At 40.0% G+C, this 23,482-nt stretch overlaps 1 protein-coding gene across 3 annotated transcripts in view; it reads left to right on the top strand.

Moving 5' to 3' along the window:
* The window catches only part of fgfr3 (fibroblast growth factor receptor 3), a 49,888-nt gene extending 33,216 nt beyond the window's left edge, over positions 1–16,672 (top strand). Inside the window, exons 6-17 of one of the 3 annotated variants that reach the window (XM_062439759.1) lie at positions 35–179; positions 577–603; positions 874–1,046; positions 4,808–4,953; positions 5,233–5,354; positions 6,219–6,329; positions 6,438–6,628; positions 7,620–7,742; positions 8,739–8,809; positions 14,260–14,397; positions 15,697–15,802; positions 16,508–16,672. In XM_062439759.1, coding sequence (XP_062295743.1) covers positions 35–179; positions 577–603; positions 874–1,046; positions 4,808–4,953; positions 5,233–5,354; positions 6,219–6,329; positions 6,438–6,628; positions 7,620–7,742; positions 8,739–8,809; positions 14,260–14,397; positions 15,697–15,802; positions 16,508–16,672 — 1,518 coding nt within the window. Of the gene's footprint in view, positions 1–34; positions 180–576; positions 604–870; positions 1,047–4,804; positions 4,954–5,232; positions 5,355–6,218; positions 6,330–6,437; positions 6,629–7,619; positions 7,743–8,738; positions 8,810–14,259; positions 14,398–15,696; positions 15,803–16,507 lie in introns of all 3 variants that reach the window. The other 2 variants (XM_062439761.1, XM_062439760.1) reach the window with 2 other exon arrangements.
* Positions 16,673–23,482: the final 6,810 nt, after the last annotated feature.

Below are 23,482 nucleotides of genomic sequence, written 5' to 3'. Positions count from 1 at the left end.
CTCCTACATCTTACCCCTCTCTCATCCTCCACAGACGGCCGGTATTAACACTACAGATAAGGAGCTAGAGGTTCTCTTTTTGACCAATGTGTCTTTTGAGGATGCGGGCGAGTACACTTGTCTGGCAGGGAACTCTATCGGCTATGCTTACCACTCTGCTTGGCTGACGGTGCTTCCAGGTATATTCTTCTTCTCTCTGTGGGTGTCTGGCCTCATGTGGTCCATTTCCTCCACTTCTACATATATATATCACTTCAAATGTTATAAACTCCATGAAAAGATGATTGATACTATACTTTTTTTTTGCACTCTGTGTTTTACCCAGTAGCACAATCTTTACCATTCATGCTCAAGCGTCTGTATAATTATTGTGTATTATCATAGACGGTTACTTGTTAACACGTTTTAAGTGCTTTAAAATTGTGTCATCGCCCCTTTAATTGGACGAACCAAACCTGCAATTCACCCGGCATTGAAAGACACTTTTTAATCAGAGCAGATCGTCTGTTTAAATGTCTCAAGGCTGCGAGGCAATTTAAAGACATTTCTGTGTTGGGTGTTCAACACAATAATTACCTCCCCGGAGAGAAAAGCATATCACAGGTGCAATTACCTGCTGCAGGATATAACTACAACCTGATTACTTTTGCTGTCTCAACCCAGACACTGAATGCATATTTTACAGGGTGCAAAGCATGTTAAGGTGAAATGTGCTACTGAGCAAAGCAATATTCTTCTTAATAAGTACAATATATGACAATAAAAAGTAAAAAAAATGCATCAAACTGATAATTTTTATGTTTGATTTGCATTGTGAGTGACATCCTGTGTGCTTTGACATCCTCCTCCTCCTCCTCCTCCTCCTCAAAGCAGTGAGCCCGGAAAAGGAAGACTACTACGCCGACATCCTCATCTACGTGACTGGCTGCGTGCTCTTCATACTCGCCGTGGTCATCGTCGTCCTCTGCCGCATGAGGATGACCACGCAGAAGACGCTGCCGACCCCGCCCGTGCAAAAACTCTCCAAGTTCCCCCTCAAGAGACAGGTAACAGAAAGTAGATACAAGATTCGTATAAACACTTTTCCCTCTTTCTCCTCTCTCTCCTGTCTGTCGAGTTGAGTTTAATTCTTCGACTTAACGAGTGAAATGAGTTTGATCCAATAATCCAAGTAATCAAATGTAGGTGAAGATGTTTTGTGTTGAAATTCTGCAGCAAACAAAACCACAACTGTAATTCCTGACGAGCAGACGCTTTAACTTTTTTACGCAGCTTTTCAATTCATTAGCGTTTGAGTAAACACAGTTGGCCCCTTTGGAGGCTGACAGACATTACTGGAGTTTCCAGGAGTCTTTGAACTGCTGGAATACACTCACTAAACTTCCAAAAGGTGTAGTCCAGACATGGAAAATTGGGGGGGAAAGCACAAATCCAATTGAAAGATCAAGACGTATCAGGAACTTGTTTACAGATTCATTGCATTCAATGCTGTTTTCAGCAGTTTTGTCTTCAAAGGAAAAATCCAACTGCAGCAGAATTTAGATTAATTTTTTTAAAAACACAACCTAAAGAGTTCAGGAAGGATTTAATTCGGGGAAACACTCAGAATAAGTTTTAGGGAGTCAGAAAAATCTTCATTTTTTTGTTTTTTGCATCAATGCCATGAAGGGGAAACCTGCAGAAGAGTTTTCTATCACTTTCAAAGAGCAATTACATGCAGGATAGGAGTCACGCAAGCTGGAGTATAAATAAATAAATAGAGAAGGTTATTGTGCGTCTGTCTGACATGGATCTCCCTCTGTCCCGCTGTTTTGATGACGTGGTGCGGACGCTGGAAGGCATCACACTGGTGACATGTGTTCACATTTATCTTGGAGCGGATTCAGCTCCGTGATATTTATGCCCTCCTGTGACTGTCAGTGTTAGTTTTAGATTTCACTCTGTGTAACGCACACTCGCCCCTCAACTGTTTGGAGAGAAACATAAAATGGAGCAGCTGCGTCTCCGCCGCCTGCTGTCTGAAGAAACATTCACGTCATTTTCTCACAGGGCCGCATTCAAGACAAACCTCAGTCAAGACGAGACCAAGTTTAAATGTAATAAAGCCAAGAACTAATCAAGTCCTATTCCATACCAAAATAGACCATACACTGAAAACAAGTCTTAAGGAATCAAAAGAATTGTTTGTTTTGTATATACTCTTATTTGTTTTCTTGCCAAGTGTTAGACAAGAAGATTGATACCACTCTCATGTGTTCTCAATCATGGTTTTAACTATGAAGCCGGAGCCAGCAGCCAGTCAGATTAGCTTAGCATAAAGACTGGAAGCAATGGAAATCAACAAGCCTGGCTCTGTTCACCAAATAACCAAACATGTCTATCAGCACCTCTAAAGCCTGCAGATTACCTAATTCAATTTATATCATACAAAAATCAAAGCAGATTGTTTTAGACAAACCTGTGCCCCCTGCTAGCTAAGCTACGCTAACGTATACTGGCTCCAACTTCATATTTAATTGAAATATATGAGAGTAGTATCGTTTTTTAACAGAACACTCTCTGCAAGAAAGCAAATTAACATATTTCCAAGGGTTTTGGAAGGATGCAATTAATCAAAGCATCAAATTTTCACGTTTATTTTGCATACAAGTTGAAATCTCATTATGAAAAAGATCTTTCTGTCTATAAACCAAAATAACTAAACTCTTTGAGCAGATCTGGAAATTTGGTAGACTAACATTTCTAGAGTAGATACATTTTTGATAAACATCCAGATTTGCGGTTGAGGCTATAAGACGATACTTTTATAGACTTGATTTAATATCCGAGGTGTATTTATGTATAATGTGTAAAAAGAGATGAGGTGGTACAGTAAGAATTATGTTGGTGTTGCACTATTATTCAGCAGTGGTGGAGGTTCGCTCTCTCTAGACAGACACAAACAAAGCAGAGTCAACAACCAGTGGCAGATTTAGACCGTCCACCATCCACCAAGTCTGGGTCAAAACAGGAACTGGAATCAGACATGTCCAATAAAGAAAAAAAGACTGTCTGAAGACCAGTTTAGAATACTTTACCTTCTCCAGCCTTTCGTCTCTCCTCACTAATTAGTTTGCCCTCAAACTCGTCTCCTCTTCTGTTCACTCCACTTTATTCTCGTCAGCACTTCTATCTCAACTCTCGAGCTTCTATTTTCTTTTATTATTGACTTGTATCTTGTGCACTGTGAATGCAAAGATCAGCTGAATGTCTAAACAGCGGAGGAGTTTATTATCCGTAGCCGCCCCACCCTGCTGGACTCCCGCTGTGTGCGGCACTCAGCCGCTGTGTGGTTGCTTTGAGCCAGCTCCAGCTTTCCAGCTTCATAATTGAAGGGTTGTGCTCCTCAAAATGCAAAAGATGCATTTTTCAAGAAGAGAAGCTTTTTTTTTTCTTGAAAGTCATAATTCTGTTCTTGGAAAAACCAAACATGTTATTTGTAAAATCAAAGTCAGGATTTAGTTTTAAGTGTATTTTTCCTAATTAGACTTTATTACAACAGTCTTATTAGGTTTCTCTAATTGTCACCTCTAAATCTTTCCTATTTCTGGTACCTTCATACACATGCTCTTATAAGGTAGTCCGGGGAAAGATCTTATTGCATTTTTCTGTAATCTTTGCTTCGTTTTTATAAAGCTAATCTCCTGGTTCTCTCCTTTCTTTTTCATAACTCTGAGTAAATCTCCCATAAACCTCCTGGCATGTTCTATCAGATATTACTTTTCATGCCTCTCAAATTTTGGTCGGGGCTGTTTTTTTTAGCATCACAGCAGTTTGTTTTTTTTCTTTTTTCATTTTCCTTCAGTTGAGAAGTTGAGAAGTCTGGTAGGTGGGTATGTTTGTTTCAGGACCCCACCTGAAGGGGCTGAGCTGGAAGACTCTGACACAAACAGATTCATCAAAAACCAGTCAGATAAATGGTGGGAGGATGTCGAGCCCGCCGGCTAGGCGGCAGGACCGCCGATCTGGAAATGGAACTTGCTGATGGATAGAGACATCCATCCCACCTCTCCACTCGCTCTCCCACCTCTGCATCTTCCTTCATTCGTCTTTGTTACTGCCGCCACAGGCTGGCTGTTTGTAAAAGTCCCCGTCAGTGTCAGAAGTCAGGCTGTTTTTCAGAGAAACTCTGTGTCGCTCTGACATTGGTCCTTGGATGCATGATATTTGCAGTATGTTTCTGCCAAAAAGGATTCCATCTCGACTTAACATCTCAACTTTTTCAGCAATTTATTCAGTCGATAAATGCTTTTTTTCAAACTGAGGTTAACTGAAGGCTGTTTCAAATTTGAGAAGTGGAATATTTTTCTAAATTGTGAATTTTTTCCTCAATGCAGTTTGTCTGCAAACCAGAGCGTTAACATTTTCTTTTAATTTGCAGCTTCCTGTCCTCATCTTTGACATCATCTAAAATCAATTAAATATTTTAAATAGTGACATGAATTCCACTTTGGGAGTTTTCATGAAACAACACAGACTTAAAAATGATAATTACACAAAAAGAAATGTCTTGAATTACGATGGCTTAAAGTAATTAAATCTCACTCTTTTTTGCATTTAGCATTAAAGCGAAAGATCCATTTCAGAAGATCAGTGTTAGAGCACAGAGATGTTAGATGTTTATTTTAAGTCATATATTATCTGTTGGGTCAAAGGTCAAGGTTCCTCCTCTCTCTCTCTCTCTCTCTCTCCACTGTCTCTTTGTTCAAACACACATCACTTCTCCCCTTTCAGAGACTATAACAGTTTGCTTTTTGTACTCAAGCAGGTGTCCTTGGATTCTAACTCCTCCATGAACTCCAACACACCATTGGTGAGGATCGCCCGCCTGTCGTCCAGCGATGGACCGATGCTGGCCAACGTCTCGGAGCTGGAGCTGCCGTCAGACCCCAAATGGGAGTTTCCTCGAACAAGGTAAGAAAGGAGAAAAAAACAGCAATTCATCACTAATGTTTAAATGCCTGTCAGAAAGAAAACCGGCATGGCTGCAACATATTTCAGAATTGACAGACACTGTGCCGTTGTCCTTGTACCTCAATGTGCTGTGAAAACATGAAAGCCATCAATACATCAAGGGCATCAAGACACCTTCCTCCACACTTATTGTGCGTGGCCAACGAATCAATCTCATTCAAAACTGTAAAGAGAGAAATCGATTTGCTGCTTTTTAAAAAAAATGCTCTTTTGTTTCAGGTTGACTTTGGGTAAACCTCTGGGCGAAGGCTGCTTCGGTCAGGTGGTGATGGCCGAGGCTATCGGCATCGACAAGGAGAAGCCCAACAAGCCGCTCACTGTTGCTGTGAAAATGTTGAAAGGTTAGTTTGATCCCGGCTGTGAAATAAATACTTGACCCTGAAAGTGATACACATTGTACAGTGCTGTGTGATTCCCTGAAGAGAATCAGCATCGTTTCCTCTCTCTATATAAAGAGAATAATTTATCTGGCTTGTCTGGTCTCATAACTCCCGTCAGCTCAAACTGACTCTCTCTCCTGCTTCGTGTGTTGCTCAGGAAAATCTTTCCTTACAAGTGCTCAAAGTCTGTGTAAAGTAACAATAAATATGTGTTCTGAGTTTGACATACCACAGAAAAGTGTGTTTGAATGATTTAAAAAAAATCGCCAAATATATGAAATTAGGCTTCAAAGTTGTGTAAAAATCAGCCTCTGTCTCGGCTCCCAAACGCTGTGGGAGTGGCCGCCGAGATCGCTGAAACCCCGCCCCCTACCAAGTGTCACCTGTCAATCAAAGTCACCACATCTACCAGAAACATGGACGCTACTTCTGAGAGCTTTCTGCTGCTAACTCAGCTGCTAGCTCGGCGGCTAACTCAGCTAACTGGCTAACTGTAGACTGTAGTAGTAGTAGTGTGCCCTGAATGTATTTATACCTCTACAGCAGCAGGGGCGGGTTTATGCCAATCACCAATTTATGATTGGCATAAACCTGCCCCTGATGATTGGCGGTTGGTGATTTTCAGACCCTCCCACTAAATCCTGCACACAGAAATCTTGAAACACAGTTTGTGAAGCCTAGCTCCACAATTCAAATCTCAATGGTTGAAATGCTTTTTACACATTTTTTAGAAATACAGATATAACTTATTTAATGTGTTTACAAGAAAATGTCTGAATTCACTTTACACGGTCTTTAAATTCTTCTTTCTCTCTTTTGTCTCAGATGACGCCACAGATAAAGATTTGTCAGACCTGGTGTCGGAGATGGAGATGATGAAAATGATCGGAAAACACAAAAACATTATCAACCTGCTGGGAGCGTGCACGCAGGACGGTGAGTCCACAGCGCAGCGCAGCACACAGGAGGAGATCATTAACACAGTGATGGTAATAATGTTACAGTGTGACCAGGAAGTGACTCTGTGCTCTGTGTTGCGTGCAGGTCCGTTATACGTCCTGGTGGAATACGCCTCCAAAGGCAACCTGAGGGAGTACCTGAGGGCGCGGCGGCCCCCGGGCATGGACTACTCCTTTGACACCTGTAAAATCCCAGACGAGCAGCTCACCTTCAAAGACCTGGTGTCCTGCGCCTACCAGGTCGCCCGAGGCATGGAGTACCTCGCCTCGCAGAAGGTCAGTCACTCTGTCATTGATTCACTTTGGTTGAATCAATATGCAAATAGTCGCTAGTTTTTACTAAGCTGAGCAAGTGTGTGTGTGTGTTTGGATCTCCTATTGTCTTCAAAGCTTCAACTTCAACTGAATTATTTTACTTATTGAAGAAGAAGAAGGAAAGTCATCATTGACCAGTACTTAACTTTCTAATCTTTCTAAGGAAATAAGTGTTTAAGTTAAGGATGGGACTCAGACTTTGGGATAGGAAAGGTAATAGGAATGTGTTAAGGTTATCTTAACCTTTGTGTCGTCCTCCCGGGTCAAATTGACCCTGTCTGTTTTGACTGTTCCGTCTTTCCTCCCTTCCTTCTCTCTTTCTTTCCTTCCTCTCTCTTTCTTCCCTTCCCTCCTTCTCTCTTTCTTTCTTTCCTTCCGTCTGTCCTTCCTCCCTTCCTTCTTTCCTTCCATCCTCCATCCCTCCTTCTCTCTTTCTTTCCTTCCTCTCTCTTTCCTTCCTTCCTCCCTTCCTCCTTCTTTCTTTCCCTCCTTTCTCCCTTTCCTTTCCTTCCTCCCTTCCTCCCTCCGTCCTTCGCTATTTCTTTCCTTCCCCCTACCTTCCTCCCTTCCTTCTTTCCTCTGTCCTTCTTTCCTTCCTTCCTTCCTCCCTCCCTTCCTTCTTTCCTTTCCTCCCTTCCTTCCTCCCTCCTTTCCGTCATTCCTCCCTCTTTTCCTTCCTTCCATCCTTCCTTCTTCCTCCCTTCCTTCCTTGACTCGAGAAACATTTGATGATAAATGATTAGGGATTAAGATCTTTTACGAAACACAGTAAGGTGAAGTTAAAGGTTTGCGTTCAACTTTAAAGGCTAATTCAAAGTTAAGATGAGGTTTTTAGGATGAGATAAAGGTCAGATTTAGGTGCAAGTATAAAATGATACGAGGGGAAATGTCTTAGCTGAAGATGTGTGTGTGTGTGTATTGATGTTTGATGTGTTTATTCTTCTCCCCTCAGTGTATCCACAGAGACCTGGCAGCCAGAAACGTCCTCGTGACGGAGGACAACGTTATGAAGATCGCCGACTTCGGTCTAGCCAGAGACGTGCACAATATAGACTACTACAAAAAGACCACAAACGTGAGAATAGAAATGATTTGTCTTAACTTGCATGAGGGGAAGGTATCTATTACAGCATGATGATTTTACCTAGTGTTATATATTCTACGGCCCTTCAATTCAGTTTAAAAATAAAGGTTTTATCTTTAAATGTGACAGTCAGGGTCACAGAGGAAAAGTAGATCAAATACTTTATAGTTCAACAAATTAGCACATTTTCATATTTTTGTCAAATGATGTCACTGAATACCTCTATAGTAAAAACAACAACTTTAGGGGTGACTTCTGGTGACTTTGACCAGTCAGTGCAGCTGATTATTGAACCACAGACCTTTTTTTGTTATCATTTTGCCCCTAGAACAAAGTATTAATAACTTTCATGTTTCTAAAAAGTTAGTATATCTATAATCTTGTCTCTCCATTTAACATTTGAGAACTTAATTAAAGCTTCTTTATTTAAATGTAAAAAAGAAAAAGGTTTGGTTTTAATATCTGTTCCAAAACTCGTGTATCATATAACATAATAGCACCAGTTTTTGAACAATAACAAAACCTACTGTTTAGGAAATATTCACACACAAAAATCACTTTGTTGACTTGATAACCAACAGGTGTTCAGTGCTCATTAAACTTTGCTAGAGCAGACACTGAGTTCAGAAATTGCTTTTAAAGCAGAAAAAAGACAATATTTGGTCTACTTCAAGATATTAACATTAACCAAGTGCTCAAGTAATGTTTAGACTGTTATTAAGGTATTAGTAAGGCATCCATAAGTTTAGTTTAAGCCTTTTCTACTTCATTTCGTAGATGCATGCTGCAGGTCTAGGACAGATATGTTTAAGCAGGAGTCTGGAGTAAAGATGGCGCCATCATAGAAGCCACTGTACCATCTATGAAGGCTGCTAGCTGAAGTTTAAGACTGAAGTTTTGTGTGTTTGGATTCATATTTTTGCTGTATGCTCTGTACAAAATGGTTCTGCTGACCGTTGCGGTTCTGTTATGCTTCTGTTGTTGCAGGGTCGGCTGCCCGTGAAATGGATGGCTCCAGAGGCTCTGTTCGACCGGGTCTACACGCACCAGAGCGATGTGTAAGTTTTCATAAACCTTCGATCTCATTCCAACTGTCCAATCATGTGGAGCTGCAGTACACCGGAGGAATCCGGGTGTTGAAATATCGTGACTGAGCGCGTTAGCATCAAAAGCAGAGTTTGTGCGTGTGAATATGGAATCGTAGCGTTCCCTCCGCCTTCCCGAACATGTCATCTGCACTCGCTTGATAATCCTGAGCTCCTTGTGTATCAGCGGCTCCACATTCCTGGCTGCGTTTGTTCTCTAATCTCCCAACACGACATCAGAGAGAGACACAAAACACAACGGTGCCTCAACATCTTACCATTGTTTTATCAGCGTAAATCCAACCTGCCCCAGAACAGAAGGCGATAAGAGGGTCAGTGGATTTATCACAAGGTGTTCCCCTCGGGGGCGTTTTCCCAGAACAATTCAAAGGAATAATAGCGGCGGAGACAAACGCACCTTTTACGACCCCTGATTGCTCCCGTGTTGGTTGCGATCAGGAGAAGAAAGGCGTGTTTAGGCAAGGAGGTCACAAAGTCAATCTGTCTTGCGGTAGCTGCCCCCCCTTAAACAGCTCCTCACCCCCCCTCCTTTACCCCTCTCCTCTCCTCTCCCTACCCCCCGCCGGCTACAGCCAGACGCTGTGTCCCCAACACAGCCATCCAAGCCAAACACGGGGCCCTGTCAACACTGGCTCGCCGTGTGATTACACTAGACTGGGAACGGGCCGAGAGGAGAATCAGCCTGCTCTGTTATTTCAGCAGGTCTGGATTACAGACTCAATCCTCCCGCCAACCCTCCTCCCTCCCTCTCTCCCTTCATACAGTAGTCACTCCGCAGCCAGTTTACTCTCTCACACCCCGGGGGGACTTTGTCTTTTGACCTGTGATGGTTTTTCATAAAATATGTTACGCCCGAGACAGACGGAGAAACAATCATTGAAACACCCGCAGTCTATCAGAAAGCAGACAGCAAGAAAAAGAAGGGAATATAACAAAAACACAAAAAAAAGCCTCGCGTGCAGCAGCCCACACAGTCACAACTGTCATCGCAACTCAAGCAGTTAGATTCTCACGTACTGCAGACTCACAAACATTTACAGCTCTGAGGCAGAACTGGCAGCGAGGAAACTCTTTTTTTACAGAGTTGTATCAGATATTTTTTGCAGTCGCAGAGACGCAGTGATTCAAAGTGACAGTTTATACCAGTTAGGTAGACTTTTTTTTAGCTTTTTAAACTCAACTACCGCAGTTACTCGTCGCCAATATTTACCTTTTTAAATTCCTCAGCCAGTAAGTTTTTCCTACTGCCAATTTGATGGAGGTGAGGATTTTATTTTAAAGAGCTTTAGAGGTGTCAGTCTATAAAAGCTGTAGTGAAAAAAAAAAAAGCATGACTGCACCTTCAGAGCAGCTGACTAATGAATTTAAAGCAGTGGGGGAAAAGTAGAAGTTGTTGACCTAAACTAGATGGTTTATAAAAATTTGAAGCATAAGGCAAATATCTCTCAAATTCACTCATTCACATATATGATTTAAAGTGGAGAAAACCCCTATATATGTGCAGTATACTGTATTGATCATACCTTTAAGGAGGAATATATATAAATAGGACCATCAGTGGAGAAAGTGCACAGGAGCCCAATATGTCTGATGCATGATGCCACCAAACTAAATGAGCTTTAAGCCTTCACAGATAGTACCATGAATACTCTATGCCCATAAATCCCTGTCGGTTCGTTATCCTACAAACAAGGAAACACCCATCTGTAGGTTTAGGGAGTCAAGACAGTCATATCCTCTAACCTTGGGTGCCACCTTTATCAAAATGACTCCCGCTCTCCCCCAAAACACCACAGACAGTCGAATTCACCATATCAAGTAAAGGGAGAGAGGGTTATGGCCAATGCTTGACCCTAAATATGGAAAACTCCCTAGCAACGTTGATGCTGTGAAGAGACAGCAAGGAGACAAATCACATGAGCAAGATGAGCATATATAAGACTTATGTTTTTATATTGGGGTCAATTAATTTTCTGGACAGTCAAACTGAGAAATCCTTAATAATAACCAGACAGCGGTGTCTGTTTTAGCTAATCCTGTAATCCTTTTGTAAAGTTGCCCACCGCCGACTAGAATAACTAGATCAAACTGTTTGCTCTCTCTGTATAAATGCTGCAGAGAAATCAGTGATGAGTGAAGCCACAATGTCCTGTGACTGTCCCCTCGGTTCCTTTTATCTCTTTAACTATCAGCTCTGTATGAAAGGTGTTAAAATGCATCTTCTGTCATGAGCAGAAGATCCATAGTTATCATGTATAACAATTCAGGTACTTTTAAAACATCTTCAGGATTGAAACTATAGATGCAGGATGTTTCACTCCTGCCTTGTTTAGTGAACACAGCATCACACTTGTGCACGGACCAAAAAAAGTGGAATGAAACCTTGTTGAAGATGTTGCCTTTGTCCAGTTGCAAATGAACACTGGTGCAGTTTCTTTTTGGATGAAACTACCTCCTGTAGCCAGCTGTGCTCTGCTTTATTCTCCCCTTCTCCTCTTCAACCGACTGAAGGCAGCACATCTTCTTCGCGTAATGTGAAGCTACACATTGTTCACCAATTGTTGCCTTGAAGTGTGTTCAAATGTGCGTTTCTGCTCTTATATTTTGGCTTAGTATACGGTCCAAACGACTGCTGGATTACCCATATATCACATCAGGAGAGTGCCTGGGGGGCTGCAGCAAATTTGGCATGCTGGAGGGCACCAACATGATAAAATGAGAAGTAGTCTCAGTTTGTTGGACTCTACTTTTTAAGTGTCAAAAACAGCAGATACAGCATTTATAAAGCACTTGATTTGGATTTTACTTATCAATAATCTTATTAATAAGCATATGAGTAATAATAATAAGAAAGCAGATGATTTAAAATACAACAATAACATTAACAGCTAATAGAAAACATGTTAAAAGACTATTTTACAAGCCTGTTCTTCCCTCCTGTGTGGAACAAGTATCCCCGAGTACAGGTTCATACATTAGTTTTATTTCTCATTTTACAAAGGTGAGGAAAGGAAAATTATATTTTTATTGTTGTTTCTAAAAAAAAAAAATAAACTCTCCTTTCTCCCTCCGCCAAGCCCACGAGATTTCTGACCAATGAAACGGAGTGACAGCTCACATGTGCTGCACGAAAACCAAACCAAACCAAACCAAAAAGGGAAAATTCAACAAAGAAGCAACTCATCCACTGATTCAGACCAAAGCAAACAGACTATAGGTGTGAAAACGCCCTCAGATGCCATAGTTGCAGTTACAGAAAAGATGATGTGGCAGCATGTCAGTGAAGGGAAGCAGTTCTGAAGATGAAAAAACTCCAGAAAACTTTTATAACTTAATTGTTAAAACCTGGAAAAAAAGGGCAATAAAGCTGCTGTCAGTTGTTGTTGCTCGTCAGATATCACAGTGACAGTTGCCTTCATTCTTATTCTCGGGCTGTCCCCCTTTTTGTTGCTGCAGGTGCCAATATAAAACTTAAGTGTTTACATCTTGATTGCCTCCTGCTATTAGCCGCCTAATAGCTGGTGAATATTAATCCCTGACAACTAGCAGTGAATATAAACAAGCTGCTCGTCCCTGTGATGTTTCTGACCACAAAGACCTGAACAGTAATGATAATGAGTTATTTAGAGGTCTGTAGGCTGATCGTTTATTCTCAGCTACAAGCTCCCTCTTCTGCTCCTTTTTACCCCCTTTTTTTCCCCCCTCTGAATTTGGATGTCTCTCTTCCACCACAGTCCTCCCTCAGTCTCCAATTCTCTCTCTCTTTATTTCTCTTTCTCTCTCCGTCTGTGTTTGGACGGTGGATTCGCCGGCCCGGGCCAGTAGCGGCTGTTTTCCACCCTCTGGACCCGGAGCATGGATAATTAGATTAAGCCCGCTGAGCTCCGCAGTGGGAGGAGGGGTCTGATTCTGATTCACTGGACGAAACGGCTGAACAATAGTACACTGGGTTAATAGACCGCCCATTATCTGATTACCTTCCCCTCATTTTTTAGCCATTTAGGAATAATGCGGCAGTTCACTCGAGCTGCTGCCACAGAGAGAGAAAGAAAGAGAGATGATGGCTCGGTTTTAGGAGTTCCTGGATTGGACGGCAGCTGGGCTGTAACCGTAGACACTGTATAATATGTTTTTCCATACATGTTTTGTGCTTCACGTTAGTTCAGGGTGTGTAGGTATTTTGGAAACAGCGCCGCCTCACTCAATATACTTACTAAAACTGCAATTTCATATTATGCACCCTGAGCCTGAGGAGAAAGATAAACTCAATTTGGAAACGCTGCGTTCATATCAGGCGTTTAAACATCACGTTAAAAACACATTTCACGAGGAATGTAATTGGTTTAAACAGTCAAGTTTTTATCTCGCTCACATTTCTCACATCCTGTTGTATTGTGTTGGATGTGATTGTTGTAAATTATAATAAGCTGCCATTTTGGGCTTGGTTTCCTTTTGTGAAAAGAGATCATGAGTCCGATCATTGCGTAATTTATTTCCAGCGACTGTTACAGTACAGCGCCCAAGTGACTGTTAGGACTGCAAGAGTGTGGTGGTTCATCAGAGCTCACTGAGATATTGGTCATTAATAAGGACATTCAGTCACTCAATTACATATAGGCTACTGTCCATCATAATAATGATACATTTTATATATATGGTGCTTCAAATGCACTTTACATGAGGTAAAAAGATGATAAAATGGCCTAAAGTTGGTTGAAGTTGAATCAACCAAACAGTATTACAGTCACAATCACTTAACAGTAAAAACAAAGTACATTCAGGACTTGAGAAGAGAAATACAAAGCAAATAAATCGAGTTATTTAGAAGCATATAGGTTTAGTGTACATGAAAGTGACAACAAAGAAAAAGAAACACTCACTTCCAGATTTCTCCACATGAGAGTGAACATAACTGCAGCTACTTTCAAAGGATGTTTTAACCCCGGAAACAAGATTTACAACCACTGAACTGCATTTAGCTTTTAAAAATGTGTGTTCAGTTTGTTTTCTGGTTGTAAATATATCTCAATATTACAGAATTATAAAACTCCTCATCCTCTTTTATCCCTGTGAGGAAGAAAAAACATCTTATTTACACCATCTGTCACATCATAGATCTTTACTCAACTCACCTCTTCCATGAAGTCTTTACTTGTCTCGCGTGTGGCTCGAGGGACTAGACAACAAATATTGACAAACTGTCCCAAACTATAAGAACGCCCAACAGATTCTCGAATTGAGTACATTAAACATTATTGAAAATCAATACTTTCTCCGAGCAGATTGATCGGGTTTATCTGGGGAACACAAACCTGTTTCTGAACCGTGACGGCTTCGGGCCATCGCTGTTGTTTAACCTCTAATCTGAATGTGTGTGTGTGTGTGTGTGTGTGTGTGTTCAGGTGGTCCTATGGTGTGTTACTGTGGGAGATCTTCACCCTGGGAGGCTCGCCGTACCCAGGAATCCCAGTAGAAGAACTCTTTAAGCTGCTGAAGGAGGGACACCGAATGGACAAACCCGCCAACTGCACCCATGAACTGTAGGTGTCTTTTATCAGTTACAGCTCGGTTTTATCACTTTGTTTACGGTTGAGAGCGGCAGAGAAGCAGATGCCCCGACCTTTGTAATAAAAGCTTAGAAAAGGGAGGAGATGACACCAGGGCCAGATATAACTGTGCAGCTGCTTTTATAAAGCATGGGTACGGTACGCTTGGTTCTGGACTATTTATAGGGTCCAAATTATTAATTCATCACATCACACCTGTAAACCATCGTCTGCAGCGATCTCTCAACACCACTATTAAATACCAGTAAAGAAGCTTGTAGCACTCATATCAATGACAACTTTACAGCGTTGCCTCACAGTTAAGAATATATTAAAAAACTTACATTGATATCGATATAAAATGATGTCTGCTACTGTATGTAAATTAAAAAAGATGAGAAGATGGATTGCACCAAAAGTAATGAATCATATCACATTGACAGTACTGTGCAAAAGTGTCAAGTCACCACCAGCTTTAATGACCATCCAGATTTATTTTGCAGTCTCTTTATTAAGATACAAACAGAAAATACAAGAAATATGAACACAAAATTTAAAAATACAGAACAAAATGGCTTCTACTAGCAAAAGTCAGTATTTTGAGTTACTTCCCTTGGCACCAGGCACATCATGAACTCTTTTCTGAAGTAATATCTGGTATAATGTTATATTATACCAGGCTTCTTTAGCCTATAGAAGCTGGGGTTTTTTCAGTTTTTTAATACTGCATACACATTTCCTGTATTTTCTGGTTCTATTCTAATAAAGAGACTGATAAATAACTATATATAGTTATTATAGCATTGCTAAAACAACCAATCTAAAAGGTGGCATAAGACTTTTGCACAGTACTGTATATAAATTCTCCTTTCATTGACATTTTGCAAAGATACAAACAGAAAATACAATAAGTATGTACACAAAATTTGTAAAAAACAACACAATTTTCAGAACAAAAAGGCTTCTATTAGCAAAAGTCAGTATTTAGAATAACGTCCTTTGGCACCAGGCACATCATGAACTCTTTGGGGAGACTTCTAGTATATTATACCAGGCTTCTTTAGCCTATTAAATCTGTTTTTTTTTAATATTGCATAAACATTTCCTGTATTTTCTGGTTCTAACTGGTTCTAACTAATGGTTCATAACTGTATATGGTTATTATAGCATTGCTAAAACAACCAATCTAAAAGGTGGCATAAGACTTTTGCACAGTGCTGCATATAAATTCTCCTTTTATTGACATTTTGCAATTTTGCTGTGAAGTCGCTAAACCTTCCTTTTCTGTTTCAGGTACATGATCATGAGGGAGTGCTGGCATGCTGTTCCCTCTCAGAGGCCGACCTTCAGACAGCTCGTAGAGGATCACGACCGGGTTTTATCAATGACCTCCACTGACGTAAGTCTCTCCGCACAGCTGCTGTTCACCGATAACACGGGGGAAAAAATCACAAAATTTTATTCACAGTTTCACCTTGGACTACTGTTACTTCTCACTTCATAAAGCAAGAAAAATATCTCTTAAAGGCAAAGCATTATTTTTAAGGCACAGTGAAACAGCCGTATATTTATCTTATTGTAATGTGACCTATTTATGAGTGAAATGGAGTATGTGGGGTGAATGTTTGCCTCCACCGACACTTACCTCACCTCACCTCAGTGGGTAGATCGGGAGGCGGAGGACAATTTGACAGTTTCAGCACAATTTCAGCTCATTGTTAAACCACATCCTTTGGGAAAAATGTTGCTAAAGTGCCAACAAAACAAAAAAAAGTTCTGCTATGATATCCTTCTGCTGGCTAAATGACCCACAAGCTAACGAAAATTCATCCTATAATAAGTGTAGTGGGGCGGTTAACACATGGATGCAGGATTAAAACTTGAAAAATGTCTTGTTTTACGAGGTTGTTTAGGTTTAAAAACAAAGGACGATGAAAAATAATGTGTCATATGTCAAAGAAATATGCTGATTATATTAAAAGAAACAAATGAATAGTGCTTTGTAAACCTGATTTCTAAAGTACAAACAAACTATATAATTCTTCATTTAATTTTGTGACTACAGAGGAAGTTTGATTGTGACCTCTGACCTCTGCTCTGACAGGAGTACCTGGACCTGTCGGTTCCCTTCGAGCAGTACTCGCCCACCTGTCAGGACTCCAACAGCACCTGCTCCTCAGGAGACGACTCGGTGTTCGCCCATGACCCGCTGCCTGACGAGCCCTGTCTTCCCAAACAGCTTCCCAGTAACGGGGTGATTAGGACATAAAACCTGAGTAGGGGGGGGGGGGGGGGGGGGGGGAGGGAGGTTGGACATTAAACCCCCTCTCACCCTCACCCTCAACCCCCCTTCCCTTTGACTAATAATCACCTCTCAGTGACTCAAACTCCTCAAGATATGGAAATAAAAACTCAGCATGCAATACTTCCACAGCGCTTCAGCTCTTCGATTCGTCTTAAAATCTTCGGTCGAAAATCCTCTTTGACTGAGTTTTTCTTCCTCCTCCTCCTCCTCTTCCTCCTCCTCCTCCCCCCCAAGAGACTCTTGAAACATTGAAGGATTATTTTTTTGCCATTGAACCATGTTTGTGTTCTTCTTTTCAGAAATGAAATTATATTTTTGTACTCGGGCCAGTCTTTTGTTACGGACAATCTGTGGGGGGGGAACCATTCCGTGCCTACTGGGATAAAACCTCCTGAGACTGACGAAAGAAAGAAAAAAAAAAAAAAAGGTTACAAGAGGAGGAAATGAAGGACATTGGTCAGTGACGATTCAATCGGGGCAAAAAGCAGACATCTGATCCTGGTGTCTGCACGGAGCCCTGAGATAAACGTTTGCTATCGGAAAGAAAAATCGGTCGACGAGAAACCAGCAAAGCCAGAATCTACTCAACGATGGGATTCCTTCTTCCGAAAAAAAAAAAAAAAAAACACTCAACAATTTGTTCCGACTGTCTGGAGTTCAACAAGAGAGGATTACATGAGCATAAACGTGCATCTAAATGTGTTCACTCATGACTTCGTACGCCATCGTCACATTTCGTCACATCCCGAAAAAAAAAAGCCGTTTTGTGATAATCATGAAACAAACTCCTCGTTAAAATGTGAGGCGAAGTTTCAGCGTTTCAGGGCCATTCAGTAATAAGTACAGTAAGGTTCGGAGGTTTTTTTTGTTTGTTTTTTTAAATGTATCTAGAAAAATGATTTATTGTAAATATATAAATGCAAATATGTATCATATTGCCATGTACTTAAAAGACAAAAAATTACATTTTTAAAGTATTGTTTTAGAATTGAAGCATTGCAATCTAGAAGACACTGTCACGAACGTGTAAAACATTTAATCATTTAAAGTGATACAGAAAAGGTTTATTTGAATAATTAACGTGTATATTTGTAAAGATATTTATAGACTTAACATGTGGTTCTTAAGTTCGAAAGGTCTAGTTTAGGATTTTAGTACTGTACGCAAAGATTTTTATTTCAATTTTTTTGTAACTTATTTTACAACAGAACTGCGACGTTATTTTCACAACTGGCAGACTTCTCTGGTTTTTTGATCCATCTTTTTTGGTTTGTTTACAGTTTTAAAATAAGAATGTATGACAGACGGGAAGATGATTTTTTATTTTTATTTTTTTTTAATTTGAAAGAGCGAGTGTGATTCGACCACCAGAGGGGAGACTCGTGAACTGAAGGCTTCTGCTGAACTGTATATGGAAAGAGTCTGAGGTTTAAGCTGAGTTCATATTCTGGTTTGAAAAAGTTGACGTTTGCAATATCAAAGCAACGATTAACTCTTGCTGGGCAAGAAATAGCAGCGCTTTCACGGTATGTGCCAGAGAGGCCTTTTAGTGCGACTGAAGTACTTAAAGACATATTAAACATCTAGAAAACTACGAGCTGTGAAACATAAATGAAGCCTTCAGAGAACCTTTTAAGGAAAAGATCTCCCACTGATACTGTCCCACTGTCGGGTCTGTAATGGTCCTCAAATTTAAAGATGATCCATCGCATATAGCCTGAACTACAGCCATGAACTACATTTCCCAGAATGCTTGTTAAGCCATCAGAGTGCATGCATGAACTTGTGGTATTTAGATATATGTGAAAACACGCACAAGAAATAATGATAGCAAAAGATGTTTAAGAGCGAAAGAACAAAAGTCTACATAAACTTATTCTATGTTTTATGTGCAATGCATTCTGGGGGTTTGAGTCTAATTAGGCTTGTGATGAACTACACCTCCGGGGAATGCTTTTTAAGCCATAATGTGCTTGTGTTTGTGGTGTGAAAACATGCAAAAGACACAGCGATAGCAATAGATTTTTTAAGAGCAAAAGAACAAAACATGACTAAAATTGAATCTGCATTTTAGTTGCAATGCATTCTGGGATTTTGAGTCCAGTTAAGAATGCAGAAATTGCTCTTTCCTCCTTTTTAACAATGAATGTCTTCCTTGTATAAAAAAGCAGCTTTTTGATTCTAAGCCATGACTCCAAAACCCAACTTAAAAAACAAATACACTAAATGACAAAAAGGACCCAAGGGTGCCAAATACAGTCATGTGACAGTGTTACAGCAGCTATAAGTGGATGTTTCTTCTTTGAGCGGTGCTTCTGAGGGCTTCAAACTCTTATATATTGTAACAGAAAGGTGACAGGGTCGATGCTTTACTAGCTGCACGCGGCGTCGACGTACCTTTGAGCAAGACACTCTAGATAGAAATGTAAAGCTGTTATGTCCTTTAGTGCTTGAGTATTACTAAAACATCTGCCCAGACGCTTGAGATTTTACCGCTGCTCTTTTAGTATTAATAATGAAATGAAGGCATGCTTGTGCGACTTAACGGATTGCACAGCGAATATATAAATATATAGTATATATATATATGTATCAGTTTTTTTTTTTTTTAGAGGAGACTCTGAAGTCTGTGGTGGATCCTTCTTTAAGCTTGTTGAGAAAAAAGTGCCAAATTAGTCTTAAAAAAGTCAATTCAACCGAGTTTTCCAGATCTCTGAACCAAATACTGCACTGTCGAATGTAGGCGGGGGCGGAGGTTACACGGTGCAGGGGAAGGATCATGGGATTGCCAAATGGATATATATTCCCCCCATCCATTTATTTTTAATTAGATGACCCCAAAAAAAAAAAAGGGTTGAAATGTTTACAGAGTCAGTTTATTTTTAGCAAAGTCACAAAAAAAGGGAAAGCGACATTCAAGTGGCATTGAAGGGGTTCAGAAACATGATTCACTCGCTGCTAAATGGAAACCATGGTAACACTTTACTTTGCAATGGCCTTTTTTTTTATTTCAGTGTCACCGAAATGTATGTAGAGAAATTATATTGCGATTACCCAACAAGACTGTGTCAGTACTTAATGAAACCTCCCCTTAAAGTGCTTAAAAACACTAATTTATGTATTAGTGGTTTATTTTTAATTGAAATAGAAACAAGGCCTTTGTAAAGTGAAGTCTTACGCAGGCAGGATGCATTTATCCGAATGTATTTCTGTTTTTTTATGACAGTTTTGGCCCAAATCTATGAAGTGCCTGGAATAATTTAACAAAAAAAAAAGAAAAGGAGATTAATTGACTTTGATCATGTTTTGAATGTACAATTGAGCGAGGGGGGAAAACATTAGCAGTTCACGCTAGAAGTAGGCTATCAAAATACAAGCCTGATTTTTAATTTTTAACTTTTTTGAGAGACAAAAATAAAAAAAGGCACTTCTGTAAAGAAAGGATGGATCTAATGAAACGGATGGTGGGTTTTTTTTAATTTATTCTTCCATGCTGGGTAAAAGCTTTCCCTATGGTGAGAGTATTTTTATTCATGTTGTTTTTCATTAAAGAGCCAGAAGATGATGATAATGATGATGATGATGATTATGATGTAGAGTAGTCATTTTACTAAATACTGATGCCCCCCATCAGGCTTTTCCTGTATTTCATTTTATTTTTATTTTTACTTGGAAGCCCTCCCTGGCGTTTTTCTGTCTCCTCGTTGAGCTTTTTACTGATGGCCTCTGTTGGATCACTTTTAAAATGGATGTGTTGTTTTTTTGTTGTTGTTGTTTTTTGACATGTATCAACAAATATTAAGAGTAACTGTATGTTCGAAAAATGCTGGATGTCCTCACCAGAAGATAAAAATCAACTTTCCTTCAGGTTTAAAAAAAAAAAAAAATGAATGTCCGGTTTTTGGGCTTAACAATTCGACTGATCTGATGCCAGTTTGATGCTTTTTAAACTTTTTTTGTAAACCCCTCCAATGAAAATTGTATGTTCTTGGGCTGTTTTATTCTAGAAAATGTGATAGTTCATCTGGAATAAGATGCTGCTAAACCAAGAAACAACAAATTCGTCTATTTCAAATTCAAAGGATGGGTTCAAGTCATTCTTAAAACGACAGTCGGGTGCCCAAATGAGCATAAAAACATGTTTTTCTTGTTGTAATCATTCCTCCTGTTCATACTGGGGGACACAATCCACAGTCCTCCGATTTTGTGCAAAAATGTATATAAAAGTTTACCTGATGATAATATGAAGCTTCTGCTGTCTAAGTTAGTCATATGAAGTGGATCTCTTCTACATTTAAAGTCTTTTTAGCAAACAAATTCCCTCTTTTGTCTCGATGGACAGTGTTTTCCTCGACAGTTTCTGTGGAATTTGGCACTAAAAACACTGTAACGTTGAAACACATCTACTTGATTTGACTCATTTGGACGGCTGAAGCTTCATATCAGCTTCAGATAAACTTTTAAATACATTTTTTGCACAGAAGGAGGACTTGGATTTTGGCCCCCATCATTTTCATTGTAAGTGCATTATAGAGGGATCTTCTTATGATGAGTATGAACAGGAGGATTACAGCAAGAAAAACATGTTTTAATGTTCATTTGGGCTCCTGGCTGATGCTTTAAGACAGACCTGAAAAATAATGAACCCATCCTTTAACTGTATCAGTAAAATATGATCAACCCAACAGAGCTTTAAAACCACAAATCCATTTTAAGAGTGAACATGTTTGTTTTTCTTTGCTCCCCTCAGCAGGGAGGGACTCTTACTGTATGTACAGTCACACATCGGCCTTTAACCACCTGTCGTCTCCACTCTGACTGACTTATTTATTCTCTAGTCTATTCTGTTAAACAAAAAAAGAAAATCAGGATTGAAGATGAAAACTGGCAGGAGAGGAGTGTTATCTCAGAGATACATCTTTGCTTCCAGAGATATCAAAAATACTACATAGTTCTCATGGTTTTTTTATTTTCCAAGTTGGAATGGTTAGTTTTCACACAGCTCTCCTCTGTTTTTGTTTTTTTTTCTTTCCATTGTTATCATGCAGTCCTAACACACCAGATTAATTTATAGTTTGCTTTTTACGTTGCTGATGTACATAAGTAGAGTTTTATGTAGCTGTGTGAGCTATTTTGTAAGAATCTTAGAGAGGAAATGATTTTCATATACATTTTAGTTTCTTTCGTCACATTTCACTTTGCATTCCACTTCAGATTTTTTTTTTTTTTTTTTACAATAGTGAGACAAAATCACGTTTGTTTCCTTTTGATTTTATTTTTCAATCCCAACATAATTTATTTTCCTCCCTCTGTACTCGTGTTTCTAACATAGAAAAAAGGTGGAACTAACCATTTGGCATTATGTGATATTTTTATTTGTAATTCATAGCTTCTTTTGTTGCAATGTACCTGTTTTGATCATGATGAATCCTCTGTAACATTCCACCACAACAACAAACCCCTCTGGGCAAACATCTCCCACTGGGGAAAAAAGAACAATTTCACAACTCTCTCTCTCCCTCTCTCTCTCTCCCTCTCTCTCTCCTTCTCCCTCTCTCTCTCAATCTCTCTCTCTCTCTTTCTCTGTGCCTGACAAACTATGCTGTCAAAAAGGTTTTCAATAAACATGTTATAATAGCATTCGCTGTCAACGTTGTGTCTGTCACTGAGATCATGCATTTTGAAGAAGTAAACAATTCCCGTGGCAAAAACAAGCCTAATGGAAAAAAAGAGGGAGAGAAAAAAAAAAAAACCCAAACAGAATCACAAGTTTAGAAGTTTATTTTAATGAAAATGAAATGAAAATACCGCAAAGTACACACGTCGCTGTGTTTGTTTGCCCGGTGTCTCGGTTTGTTTTTGTCTGCACACTGTCAGTACACTCAGTATATATCAGAGCTTGTTCTCCTTCTGCACAAACTAACCAAACCACTGACGACAAACAAGCTTCAGACATGGATGGCACATACAGAGTAGTAAAAAAACAACAACTCAAAGCTCAAATATCCAATTATTTGTTTTCTGAGATTTCCGTTCTTTAAAGTACGGATTAGCTTGGCTGTAACAAGAGGAGCTAAATGTTGGCTTTAGGTCTAGTGATAAAAAATAAAAAGGGTCTAACGAGTCCTGAGTGACACTTGTAGGTTGGTTTAATGTTACATGCTTACATGCTTTAACCCTCCTGTTGTCCTAGAGTCAAGGAAGGAACGGAGGAAGAAGGAAGGAAAGGAGGGAGAGAAGAAGGAAGGAAGGGAGGAAAGAAGGAAGGAAGGAAGGAAAGGAGGGAGGGAGGAAAGGAAAGAAGGAAGGTAGGAAGGAAGGAAAGAAAGAAGGACAAAGGAAAGAAGGAAGAGGGGAAGGTAGGGGGGAGGAAAGAAAGAGAGAAGGAGGGAGGGAGGAAAGAAGGAAGGGAGGAAGGAAGGAAGGAAGGAAGGAAGGAAGGAAGGAAGGAAGGAGGGAAGAAAAGGGGATGGAGGAAGGAAAGAAGGAAGGGAGGAAAGAGAGAGGAAGGAAAGAAAGAGATAAGGAGGGAGGAAGGAAAGAAGGAATGGAGGCAGGAAAGAAAGAAGGAAGGTAGGAAGTAAAGGAAGGAAAGAAGGAAGGGAAGAAACAGAGAAGGAAGGGAGTAAAGAGAGAAGGAAGGGAGGAAGGAAGGAAGGAAGGAAGGAAGGAAGGAAGGAAGGAACAGTTAAAACAGACAGGGTCAATTTGACCCGGGAGGACGACACAAAGGTTAATGTGCTGCAGGTTTGCAACTAATTAGATACCTAACCT

The sequence above is a fragment of the Scomber scombrus genome, chromosome 19, assembly GCF_963691925.1.
Source record: "Scomber scombrus chromosome 19, fScoSco1.1, whole genome shotgun sequence".
Lineage (NCBI taxonomy): Eukaryota > Metazoa > Chordata > Actinopteri > Scombriformes > Scombridae > Scomber > Scomber scombrus.
This window is presented reverse-complemented; position numbering and strand designations above follow the sequence as displayed.